At 33.4% G+C, this 13902-nt stretch overlaps 1 protein-coding gene across 1 annotated transcript in view; it reads left to right on the plus strand.

Annotated features, from left to right (window-relative positions):
* Positions 1-13902, plus strand: part of MEGF10 (multiple EGF like domains 10) — a 195956-nt gene that overhangs the window by 82468 nt on the left and 99586 nt on the right. Inside the window, 1 exon segment of the mRNA XM_053701632.1 lies at positions 7649-7741. Within this exon segment, the coding sequence (XP_053557607.1) occupies positions 7649-7741 (93 nt within the window).

Consider the following 13902-nt stretch of genomic DNA (forward strand, 5'->3'; position numbering starts at 1 on the left):
TCAACTTTATGTGCAATATGAACTTTTATATTATCTACTAATTGCTGGGACTTTCAAGGAAATTTTATTATAAATCTTTAATTCCTGTTCTTAACTGTATATTGAACCATATTTATATCCATATTTATATTTGTCTATCAAAACTATAAATATCGGTGACTACATTTTTATACACCAGTTGTTGCGCCAATCCACCTATCTCTTGGATTTCTATTAAATTACCTTTTATTGTGTTTCTGGATTTGAGGGGACTCAGACAACACAATAAGTGGATTTTGGCAGCATAGTTTAGGTATCTAGCACTTCCCAGCGTCTGGGTCACACCTTCTTCCTATATATATTAATATATATATATATATATATATATATATATATATATATGTGTGTGTGTGTGTGTGTACATATATTAATAAATATTTCACATTCCAATGTTCTGCACAAAGCATTATATGTTGTATGTATTTATAAATAGATATTCCTATATATACTATCTGTATATATATATATATATATATATATATATATATATATATATATATATATATATATATTATATCTATATGTGTGCACCATTAGATATATGTAAAATATGTATTTATGAATAAATAGAACATATACCTCTATGTGAATAACATTGGAATGTAAAATATTCATATTTTCATGTCGCCCTTGAGAATATGAGATTGGGTTTGTGCAAGAGTAGGGTGCTAGTTTTTTTTCCACATTTTTGCTTCATTGACTTCTATGGCGGAATGGTTATCGTGTGCACGATATTCTAAGTTCAGCTTTTTTTACGCTCGTCATGTTAGCGCGCAAGTAAAAGCTGTTTTACTTTCAACTTTAAATATGAGTGCAACACTGCAAGCAAAAAGCTTACTTCTAGTGGAGTTAACGCTCAAGCGGGAGTGTTAAATATCGCTCCACTTGTAATCTGACCCTTAATAAATACAAGAAAACATTAGGGTAAAATAAATAAACTTGCATTTGGAAAATATACTACAAAACTCAATACTAAGCTGTATTTTGGAGCTCTGTGCTGCTTTCCATTTCCTTTAGTGTCCCATGGTTATAGAGTGAAACCACAGACTCCTACACCATCGCAGCTATGCCTGGCTCTGCTCTAGACTTGTCAGCCACACCCACAAACACACGACACTGCCCTGTCTCACCCCCTCACCCCCTCCTCCATCTCCCAGTTCCAGTTTGACAAATATGTATTGTCTAATTATCAGAACGAAATATAAATTCATTCTCTATATATATAAGGAAGCTGGAAGTTCTGTGAGATGTCTGTAACAGCTTACAGGGCTTTACTGAATCATTTCCTGTCTATAAATTCCAGTAGCTAATGCCTAATATCTTCAACTATGTGTTTCTCTATTGAATTAAATAAAAGAGCTTTCCAAATCATTTTGCTTTATCTGGAACTCATGGCAAGCTTAGAGGGAGCTTATTTTCAAATCCCATTTTTTGTTTTTCTTTTTCCCCCCAATAATGTGAATAGCTTAGAAGAGAGAAGGGAAAGAGGTGATGTGATAGCAACTTTCAAGTACGTTAAAGGGCTTAGTAAAACTGAGGCTGTGGGTATTTTACATAAAATGGAAAATTCAAGAACAAGGGGTCATGATCTCAAGCTGAAGGGTAGTAGATTCAGGAGTAATTTGAGGAAGCACTTCTTTACAGAAAGAGGGAATGATTTATGGAATAAACTTCCTCAAGAGGTAGTAGCGGCAAACACTGTGGGGGACTTAAAAAATGCATGGGACAAGCATAAGGCTATCCTACAAACTAGATAAGTTTATACTTAGACTTGCTGAGCCTATGGCTCTTATCTGCCGTCAATATCTATGTTTCTATGTTTCCATGAAGAGTATAGACAAACTCAATAACTGGTTATTTGCTTTGTACTTTTTGCTAAAAACTCTGTAATAGGTTTAGTGCATTTTTATTGTTCTTAGTTAAGGTCACCTGTTATCAAACAGAGGCACATATTCACTATAGAAGGCAGAGGTGAGGAAATATATAGGTATTGACAACCTTATATTATTATTATTTAAATAGTCATTTCTGCTGGTAGTGCCCTTTCAAATTATTTTAACCATTTGCTTGTCTTTTGTAGCAATTAATTGAAGACCTACTTTTGGGTTGTGTCCCTCAGACACAAACAAGTGAAGGCAGCAGTCTGTATTGTACCACAACAATGTGTTTTACTCTCTTTAATAGGACAGTATAAACCAATTTACCTATAACTGTATGTAATAAACACTACTATAAAGAAAAATGTTCACAGGTACTGATCTAAAAATCCAGTATAAAACCGTTTGTATTGAGAACTACATTTTGGGGCTATATTATGTGTCAGGTTGTGCCAGAATCCAAGATGAGTCAGAGTTGATCCTAATAAGGCTACAGATCTACATCTGAAGTAGAGACATGTGAGGTCTTGAAATCTTATGTAATATAAAAACCTTGTTTTTGTTGGTCCATTAAATGTTATCACAATCTGCTAAAAAAACATTTTATGTGGGACCAATACGGCAACAACACTTTATCTGCTTAGTTAGGCCCCATGATATAAACCCATGTAAAAAATACAAAAAAACCCACACAAAATAAACATAATGATCTATTTTTTTTAATTAAATTAATTGTGTGAATGTTAAAAATGTAAGTGATTAATTCTTATTAAAATAAAGGCAACATGTTAAAGGGACACTCAAGTCAAAATTTACTTTCATTATTCAGATAGCGCATGCAATTTTAAACAACTTTCCAATTTACTTCCATTAAAAAAAAGTGCACAGTCTTTTTATATTTAAACTTTTTGAGTGACCAGCTCCCAGTCTGAGCATGTGCAAGAATAAGCGTGTATGCATTTGTGATTGGCTGATGTCTATCACATGAAACGTGTATGCATTTGTGATTGGCTGATGGCTGTCACATGGTACAGGGGTAGTGGAAATAGACATAACTTTTTAAAATTGTCAGAAAAAAAATCTTCTATTCATTTGAAGTTCAGACAAAGGGCTATTGCATTGTCTTGTTATCTTTTATTTGTTGATTATGCAAATCTACTGTGTTGACTGGTCCTTTAAAGCCTAGGTCTTCCTTTTGAAAGCCTCTTATCTTAGCTCATCTACTTAGGCCAATCAGAGGCTAAAGATAGTGAAACATTTTATATTAGAATCATATTTTACTGTATCTTTAATATTTATGCACATAATAATGTGAACACCAAGGAACTGATAATCAAAAACTCACAGACAATTAGAGAAACCATGCAAAATCTTTGGGGTTGTTTTTTGAGCATTATATTGTAATGTTTATGTCTCTCCTTCAAACCCAGAATCTGCATAGTGAGATAAACAGCTCACATGGTAACATTTCCCTTTATAAAATTATTTGAGGTGCCTTACAGTGCTGACGAGACTTCATAGATAATGTCGCCAGAACAGACAGCTTTTGATCAATAGGTCAAATTTTAAGTAAAATTAAAAACTTTATTTAACAAATATGCAAGACAAACATCATTACTAAAATTGGGAAATACAAGGGAATGGGTATATCACAACCACTCCCACATCTCAATTGTTCCAAACACTAAATAATTAAAAACATGTGTATGCCATGGTTACTAGAGAGGGTGATCAGTATAATATTGTCTATTGGGGGACTGTTATGAGAACAGTTAATCATACATTCATGCAACAAGCTCTCCTATGCACTCAAAGGCATTCTTCTGTCTGCAAGCTTCTTGGGGGTTACCCAGCCAGTCGATTTCTGTCTTAGTACCCTATTAATATATACATTCACTGGTGGTTAACATACTGCTGACACTCTACTATATATCCTCTCAATGGAGGTTACGCAAACTCTGTACTTATTAGAATTGTTCCTCTTATCAGAGGTACACACATCAACATTCACGCATGTGTGTCACGATAAATCCCGTATTACAAATGCACAAAGTTCGTAGCGGTATATAATTGCTAAGCGTATGTAACAATAATAATTGTAATGATTAAATTGTTGCAAACAGCATGCTAACAAACACCCCAATCAAAGCTTTAGATCATTAGGTCCCAAGAGAGAAGAAAGGAGTTTACTTGTTGACCATAAGCCCATTTTGTGCAAGAGATTTTTTAATAAGCCAAATTGTTGGTAATGGGTTTCACTGCAAAAATGTGTCACTGGCCTCTACGTCTCCAGCCATTTTACATGGTGAATTCAAATGCCTTTTCTGTATACCTCAGTGCCTACAAAAAATAATTGAATCCTAGTGAAAATGCTAAATGTGAATGAAATTTTTTTAAATAATTCCCACAAAATGCTTTAACAGACCAAATAAAATATATATTTTTATAATGTATTTTATTATATAAGAGAGTCATTATATTAAATATGTTTTTGCCTGTCTTACTGCAAATAGGCAGTCAATAGAAAGCCAATGGGGAGATTATACAAATTCCGAGGCCAGGCTTTGTGTAAAGTCTTCCAGAAGGGATAAAGATAGCTACAATACCTCCTGTTAACATCTAGTTTATAACTAACAAAATATCACAGTTTATTTCAATCTTTGTTTGCTTTACGGACTCTGTAAGTCATTATAGATGAAAATGAGGAACCAGTGAATTACTCTAAGCCATTTCTATTTCAGTGATTAAACCAACATGACAGGCTACAGCAGGTTAACATACATTTACCAAAGGGAACTAAAGATGGAATTAGTTTGAAAAGTGGCTTGACTTAACTCCGGACCCTGTGTTAATCTCTAGAGTGTTTATGAATTAAAAAAAAATATATATATATTTTAGAAAAGGGAGTTAGGTTTTAAACTTTTGTGTGAAGCCTAAAGTGAAAAACAATATTACTTTCTGTTCTTAATATTTGTGTCAAAACTTCAAATTATATGTTTGTCAAAGACTGATCTCATTTGTGAATTGTAAATGCAAAAAAAACCATCCATTACTCTCCTTTTGCTGCATACATAGCTCATTTTGATGCATTTAGGACCAGTTTCTTGGGCTGTGTATAGATTTAGTACGATGTTCATTGACAATTACATCCGCTAGCTTAGCATTTCCACTCCTTACTCCTAAAGTGGAGGGCTCATAAATATTGCTTATTGAAGGTTAACTTATTTCTGCGTTTCATTCCCAGTTAATGACATACTTATATTTTAATTTATCTTGGCGTTTGGTATACTTTTATACATTTTTAATATATAAACTTAAGCAAACGTCATATATATTTCTGGGCCAGGAAAATTAGGCATAGTGAAAGGTGACGTATTTAGCATTCACTGGTTTTTAGTAGTCTGGCAAGCATGAAATCGTTGAATCACACAGTTTCGTTCCAATGATTTAAACTATTTTTCCATTAAAATAGCCTGATAATTAAGTATGCCTTGAGTGTGGTATGCTTTTTAAAGATAAAACTACATCAAGTACAATAATGTATTAGCCAGCTCCATTCACTCATTGTATATTCTGAATTTTAGACTGAATAAAAAGGTCAATAACAAACCACAGTGTAGTCACAATTACAAATTCTTCAGATCACCTGACTGTGACAGTGATCACATGGCAACATTTTTTTCTTTTATTTCTATCCACAAATGGAATCCTCTAGCTTTTATTACAACCCCCAAAATCCTGTATGTGCCCCTTTTAAATTTGGATAATTCACATGCTCTATCTAAATCATGAAAGAAAAAATGTGGGTTTCATATCGTTTTAGTAGTCATACTCTCTACTGAGTGTTTAGCTAATAATATTGTTTTAACCTCTTTTTTTGTGGCAACTCTTGTATGAGACAGATCTTTTATTGGAGAAGAATCACCACCATAATATTAACTATCCCAAGAGCAATAAAACTCTCAACAGAAAAAAAAAGACTAATGCATTAACAATCCTGAACACTTTCTAACCTATCTGCAAATTGATACCACATAAACAATGTGAAATGTATGACAAATTGTTGCTTGATGTGATATGCAGGCATTAAAGGTGATGACAGTATTAACAACTATTTGAAACTGATTACTGTAACTGATAGCTTGCTGTGATAGTTTAAAGGGACATACAAGTGTTTTAGAACATTTTATTTTTGCACTATTACTTGCATATAGTGGTGTTTAACCAGTTAAGGGATCAATGCACTACTGTGAGCTAGCTGAACACATTTCATGAACCAATGGCAAGAGACATATGTGCCAAGCTAGCAATTACCAGCTAGTTCCTAGTAGTGCACGGATGCTTCTGAACATACCTAGGTTTACTTTTCATCAAAGGATATCAAGAGAACAAAGTAAAGCTGACAATAGAAGTAAATTACATAATCTAGCTGAACCATGAAAGTTTATTTTTGACATTTATTAAGATTTCCTAGTGTAAAACAAAAATATCAGATGTCAAGAACTGTAAAAGTTTTAGTTTTTGATCAACATTTGGCATGTTTTAGTTGAAAGTTTTAAGCTGCTTGTGGGACTTTTTCAGTGGAAAATGATATATTATAAGAACATCAATAGTCAGCAGCAATAACTTTCCATACTTGCATTACTTGATGTTAAAACAGCCAACAGCTTTATGACTAAGAATACCATATTTACAAAAGGAATGTTTTTCTTGATAAATACAGTGGAATATTCACCATAAAATAAGTTCAGTTGCAGCTTTTCTGGCTAACAAAAAAAAAAGCTAAAAGAATCTTGCTAGATTTTATTTTTGTTTTGTTTCATCTAAAAGAGGAAATTTTAAAAATGTATTTCCATTTTTTCAATTCATGTTCATATTCTGAATAAACCTATATTTTGTCAGGTTTGTAGTATTATGTCCCAATTCAGTGTCAAATGTCAGCCAGTGACTATTAGTATGATGTACCCTATTGATACTGCTGTTTTAGTTTAAATTTAAAGGGACATGAAACCCACATTTTTTCTTTCATGATTCAGATATAGAATATAATTTTAAGCAACTTTCCAATTTAATTATATTGTGTTATTTTGCTTTATTATCTTGGTAACCTTTTTTGAAGAAACACAATGCACATGGATGAGCCGATAACATGAGGCTTATATGTGCAGCCGCCAATAAGTAGCTCCTTGGTTTATCTTTGTATCCTTTTCAACAAAGGATACCAAGAGGACGAAGCAAATTAGATAATAGAAGTAAAATGGAAAGTTATTTAAAATTAAATGTTCTGTCTGAATCATGAAAGAAAAAAATTGTGTTTTCTGTCCCTTTAAATTTAAAATACTTAAAGGGAAATAGATGTCAAAATGAAGTACAGTAGTTCATTGCTGCTCTAAAGCTGACTTTAGCTATATGTTTAACCCTCTTTGCAGGAATGAAATAGTTATTATGCAAACAAAAGTACAATTATAAAATGCTCTAACATTTTGTGTTTGCACTTTTATGTCCTTTTCACAGTTTTAGCACAAAAAAAATGCAACAAGTTTAGATTCTGCTCTTTCATATGCATATTAGATTTGTTTAGTACAATATCCCTTTAAAAAAATCATTTATTTGCAAAATCAAGCAAAAAATAAGCCATTTATAAGCAAGATCTGCTAAAGTGTTTACTATTCTTTGTGCAAGACAATTTTACTGTTTGACTCAGCTTTCTGTTTTTGATATCTCTGTGACAGCTCACTGTGCGGATAAATGTGTACACGGCCGATGCATCGCTCCAAACACCTGTCAGTGTGAGCCAGGATGGGGCGGACCCAATTGCTCCAGTGGTAAGTCTCCAGCTGCTGTTGTCTATCTCTAAACGTTCCCAGTTTTTGGTTCTCTCTGGTGATAGGTCAGTTTTTGTGAATGGATTTTGGTAATTGTTTTGGTAACATCAATACCTACTTTGAGAGAATGTTACACAGTTCCCCAACGTATGTTAAATATATAATTCAAATACTTTAATATTTGTTCTCTCAGTGGTACCATCGTTAGTGCAGGATTAATAATCTCATAACAGATGTTTTCATATGTTTCCTGTGCATGTTTTATACAATTGGCAGTTATGATATAAACATTTGAGAACTAGGGAGTAAGAGTCTGATTTGCTGTGGGATAAAGACCCACTGAATCAAACAGAATGAATCTGCTTATTTATAAGGATTTGAGGCAGTTTTAAGAGCACTACTTTGCAGTATTCAAGATTGGCTTTAATTGGACTAATTTGTAAAGTCCTGATATTCAAAACCACTCTGCTCAGATGAGATACTCTAAAATAATCCTCCAGCACTGATAGATCCCTAGTGAAATTTTCAAAAGGCTGATTTAGCTTTACTTCTCCTAGGGGTGTTTCCTGCATTTCTGTATGTGAAGGAGAGTCAAGCCCAGAGCAATATAGCACTGCATGACATGACAATTCTGCCGCATTTACACTTTGTGCTTTCTATTTTATATCACTTTACACTTCAGATTATATTTTATTACATTTAAACATTGAACTTTCTATTTTGTATTTTATTTTTTATATAGCAGTGTATTTAGTTTAGTTTTTGTGTAACTGTATATTTATGTGTATCTTTCACAAATTAGATTGCACTTTGAATTTCTTCTATTTAAATTGAAACTTAAAAATCACAGATGGGCTACATATTCAAATATTCTCTAGTTTGGAGAGAGATTATACAGCTGACTTCACAGGGGCTGAACTCACTTCATTTTCTAAGAAAAGGGGAGGAACCTGGATGTCCCAGTGATGTTTTCACTGCAATTTAACCTGCTTTTGTCTATAGTTTAGTATATATTACTTTTCTGTTATTTAAAAAAAGTGCATTGTGAATTTTGAGCAAACTTTACCTGGATACAGCTGGTAAAATAAATCAGTGAGACAAGCTTGTGTACACTGCTTACACAATTTAACAAGACTGGTGAGAGAGCTTCAGACATACCCTGGGAACTCCCCTGTTCAGCCCAGGGAACTGCCCTGTTCTTCCCCACATTCTGAAACTGTCAGTTTAAGTTTGCTATGCAGCAAATACAAGGTGCAATATAATTTGTAAAAGCTACACAGAAATATATAAATTATGAGCCTAAGTTTTAAAGTAACACAGAAACTTTTAAAACTTTATCATAATTTGAAAAACCACAGCTAAAGCTAAATCAAAATGTATTAAAATATAATTAAGAAAGTGAAAAGCTTAAATGCAATAATACTAAAAGGAACCTATCTGAAATGTATAGTAATATAAAATACAAATTGTATGTGTAACAAGACTCTCATATCATGCAGTGCTATATTGCTTCAGATACAAAAATGAGAGAGATCTCACAGTGCTGGAGAGTTCCGCCCTTTTTCATTTGAATATTCAGTGAGTTCAGCCCCTGTGAAGTCTGTACTGCAATTTCTCTCTAAGCTGGAGAATCCTTTGAATATCAAGGCCTAAGAGTGGCAAGTGTGTGCTGAAGGAAATATGAGAACCATTTGTTAGCTTCACAATAGGGGCTGTAACCACTGGCAAGTGATGACAAGATAATTATAATCTGTTTTTTTATTTTTTGCAAATGGACATTACATTTAAAATGGAATTAAAAATTAATGTAGTGTGCATTCATTACATATTTAGATTGTTTTTCCTGTAATGTAACTTTGAAAAAAAAATACAAATTTTGATTTAAAAAAACGTGCATTTATTTTTTATGCAGATGTTCTGCAATATATTGATTATTGCTGATATATACTACACATAATGATGTCCCTTTAAAGTGTAAATGTCACAACAGCTGATATTTGCTCTAGAATTGGTGATTATTTATATACAATGGGCGAGATTACATACTGTATGTGGCATATTTTTCAGCGCAACTGCTGAAACCCACGTTGCCTATAAGTTCACCTCGCACATTGGGTGAATCACATAACCCTCGCCGCCATATGATATACTGCCGCAAGTCGTAAAAACTGGTGAGGTTCAGAAATGTGCGCAACTACACATTTCTGGCATCTTGCACGCGTAACTAAAAATTAAATAATCGTTGAATTCACACATAAAAATCGAAACTGAAAAAAAATGAAACCGACATGTCAAAACGCCATTCAAAACCCCTAATCCGCAATCTCCCCACATCACAATCACTAATAAAAGTTATTAACCCCCTAAACCGCTATTCCCCCACATAGCAATCACTAATAAAAGTTATTAACCTCTAAACCGCCACCCCCAACATTGCAAACAACAAATTAAACTATTAACCTCTAATCTGCCAACCACCCTCATTGCAAACAACTAATTGAACTATTAACCCCTAATCCACCAACTACCCACATCGCAAACACCTAATTAACCTATTAACCACTAATCCGCCAACCCCCCACAATGCAAAGTATCTAATAAAACTCTTAGCCCCTAAACCGCCAACCCCCCACAACGCAAAGTATTAAACTAATAACTAAGCTCCCTAACCTAACACCCCCTAAGTTAACCCCAATTAAAATACACTTAAATAAAATTAAAAATATACTAACTACCTTAAAAAATAATAAAAAAATTACAAATAAATTAAAAACCTAAATTACTAAAAAAAAAAATAACATTACAGAAAATAAAAAAAACCTAACATTACACAAAATAAAAAACCTAACATTACACAAAATAACAAACGAAATTATCCAAAATAAAAAAGTTATTTCTATTCTAATACCCCCATTTCACAAATAAACAAACCTACCACAAAAGTAAAAAAAAAACCTAATCGATAAATAAGCTACCAATAGCCCTTAAAAGGGCCTTTTGTAGGGCATTGCCCTAAAGTTAACAGCTCTTTTGCAAATAAATTAACAAATTACCCCTAACATTACAATCTCCTACCCCCAAACAAAAAAAACCTAACTAAAAAAAAAAAACCTAATCTACCTATTGCCCGAAAAAGGCATTTGTATGGGCATTGCCTTTAAAAGGGCATTCAGCTCTTTTTCAGCCCATGAAAAATAAAAATAGCCCTAATCTAAAATAAAAACACCCCAACAAAAAATAATACTCTAACACTAACCCCAAAATAGGTACACACCATTGATGAAGTCCATCAAAACATATTCATTCCAGCGGCGAAAGATCTTCATCCAGGCGGAAGATTGAAGGCAAAGTACCCCTTTTATATAGGGGTACCCTTGCATTCCTATTGGCTGACAAATTCAAATCGGCAAATAGGATGAAAGCTGCTTACATCCTATTGGATAATTTGACTTTGAAAAATCTAAGTCAAATCAGCCAATAGGATGTAAGCAGTTTTCATCCTATTGACTGAATTTTGGGGTGTTTTTTTTTTTTAAACCGGGGTATTAGAATAAGAATAACTTTTTTATTTTGGATAATTTTGTTTGTTATTTTTTTGTATTCTTATTTTTTTTTTTTTTTGTAATTTTAGATTTTTTTGTTTTGTGTAATGTTAGTTTTTTTATTATGTGTAATGTTAGTTTTTTTTTTTTTTAGTAATTTAGGTATTTTATTTTTTGTAATTTTTGTATTAAATTTTAAGGTAGTATATTTTTAATTTTATTTAAGTGTATTTTAATTGCAGTTAAGTTAGGGGTGTTAGGTTAGGGGGCTTAGTTATTAGTTTAATACTTTGCGTTGTAGGGGGTTGGCGGTTTAGGGGTTAATAGTTTAATTAGACACTTTGCATTGCAGATGGTTAGTGGATTAGGGGTTAATAGTTTAATTAGGTGTTTGCGTTGTGGGTGATTGGTAGTTTAGGGGTTAATAAGTTTATTAGGTACTTTGCATTGTGGGGGTTGGCTGTTTAGGGGTTAATAGTTTAATTAGATACTTTGCGCTGTGGTTGGTTGGCGGATTAGGGGTTAATAGTTTAATTAGGTGTTTGCGTTGTGGGTGGTTGGCGGTTTAGGGGTTAATCATTTAATTAGGTGTTTGCGATCTGGATGGTTGGCAGATTGGTGGTTAATAACTTTTATTAGACATTGCGATGTGGGGGGATGGTGGTTTAGGGGTTCATACATTTTATTAGACATATCGATGTGGGGGGATGGCAGTTTAGGGGTTGATATTGTGCATTGCGTTAGGTGTTTTGAGTGTTTGATAAGGCTTCCAGGGAGTTACAGTACTTTTTTACTACGCACAAGGGTTGCTGCGCCTGCCTATGTGGGGTAAGCGTAGTAAAATATCTCCATTCTGTGCGAGTAAGTCTTTGTGCTGCATATGTGATACCGACTGGCAACGCCAGTTCTATGTTAGTTTATGAGAGTAAAAAATGTGCGCAACGTGTTAAATATACGCGCGTAACTTGTCTGCTGCGCTGGGTATGTGATCACTCGATTAGTCTAAAAATTGGCAAAGCTAGGTTTTGTGCAGGTCGCCAAATATGTGATCGAGCAGCACAATGTTGTTAAAGTGGTATGTTATAATTTGCTAAATTACTGATTACAAATGATGCAGCGTATCTGTAAAAGGCTGACAAGAAAATATCTTAAGAACATCTCTATGTAAAAAAAAAAATTATTTTACCAAAATTTTTCTTCATATCCCCAGAGTATATTGTCTGTTCTCCCTTCAGTTTCTCCTACTATCACATGCTTGGTGACAAAACAGCCGTGAATCAGCATTATGAGTGCTGAGCTCACACTTTGCTTTACTTTGATCTTGTGGGATTCCATCATAATCTTGTGAGATTTCATAGTAAACTTAACCAAGGCGAAAAATAATTTGACTGTGTACACTCCCAGGACAGGTATCCTGATTAAATGTTTAAAACCACTTTACAGTGGGATGTGGCTGTTGAGGAAATTTTGAGGTAAAATAGCATTTTTTTACAAAGAGAGGTTTATGTGATATTTTCTAATTGGCTTCTTACAGCTATGCTGCATCACTTTCAAGTGATTCTGCATTTGGGAACATGTCCCTTTAATCACAATATAGAACAATATACTGTACTTGAACTATTAACCCTTGGCTGCTAGATGGAATTAGGGAGCCCAATATTTTGTCAGACATAATTTGCTCTGGGTTAATGAGCTGCTTATACTTCTTTTCACTAAAAAACCAAAATAATTTTTTGTGACATTTGCATTTAATATCTTATAATAGATAGAAGGACTTTCTTAATGGAGAACTGTAGTCTTAAATTAGGCTGTTCTAGCATTGTCAAGTGAGAATGACATAGAGCACAGTTGGATTCTAAGAAAAAAGCCTTTAAAATGGTTGACTATCAGATCCCCTGGGATTCAGTGCCACATTTATAATGTCTCAGCATTACACACTGTGTATTGACATTGATATCCTGTAATTCACTGGGGATTATGCAGGAAAGGGGTATTTTGCACAGTTGGTAGAGAAAGAAGCTTTTTTTTAACATGATTTGGAAAGATTCCAGGAGCAATGCAGTCCCAACAGAGAAGAGATGCTGCTTGAATTGTTTTGTTCAGTTTTCACTTGCTAAAATGTCTGTTATATGTCAAAATGACATGATAATACTCATGTATATTAAAGATTCACCTATATATATATATGATCAAGGCAAGGGATGATAAAAATTTATCTTTCCCCCCTTTTTATAATCATATAATTAAAATTCAACCCTTTGTAATTGCTATGACAAAAATAGATGAAAACCTTGTGCAATCACAAGGAGTAACTGGAAAGAAACTTTTTTTGTGATTGTTTGTCCTGACTTGCACCAGTGCATTTAAGCTTGTACTACATAACTAGATGTAGAGTACACTGACAACCTTTACAAACTGTTCTTAAAAAAGAGCCAATTAAAGGGACACTAAACCCAATTTTTTTCTTTTGTGATTCATACAGAGCATGCAATTTTAAGCAACTTTCTAATTTACTCCTATTATCACATTTTCTTCATTCTCTTGGTATCTTTATTTGAAATGCAAGAATGTAAGTTTATATGCCGGCCCATTTTTGTTGAATAACCTGGGTTATTCTTG

This window comes from Bombina bombina, chromosome 2 (genome assembly GCF_027579735.1).
Source record: "Bombina bombina isolate aBomBom1 chromosome 2, aBomBom1.pri, whole genome shotgun sequence".
Classification (NCBI taxonomy): domain Eukaryota; kingdom Metazoa; phylum Chordata; class Amphibia; order Anura; family Bombinatoridae; genus Bombina; species Bombina bombina.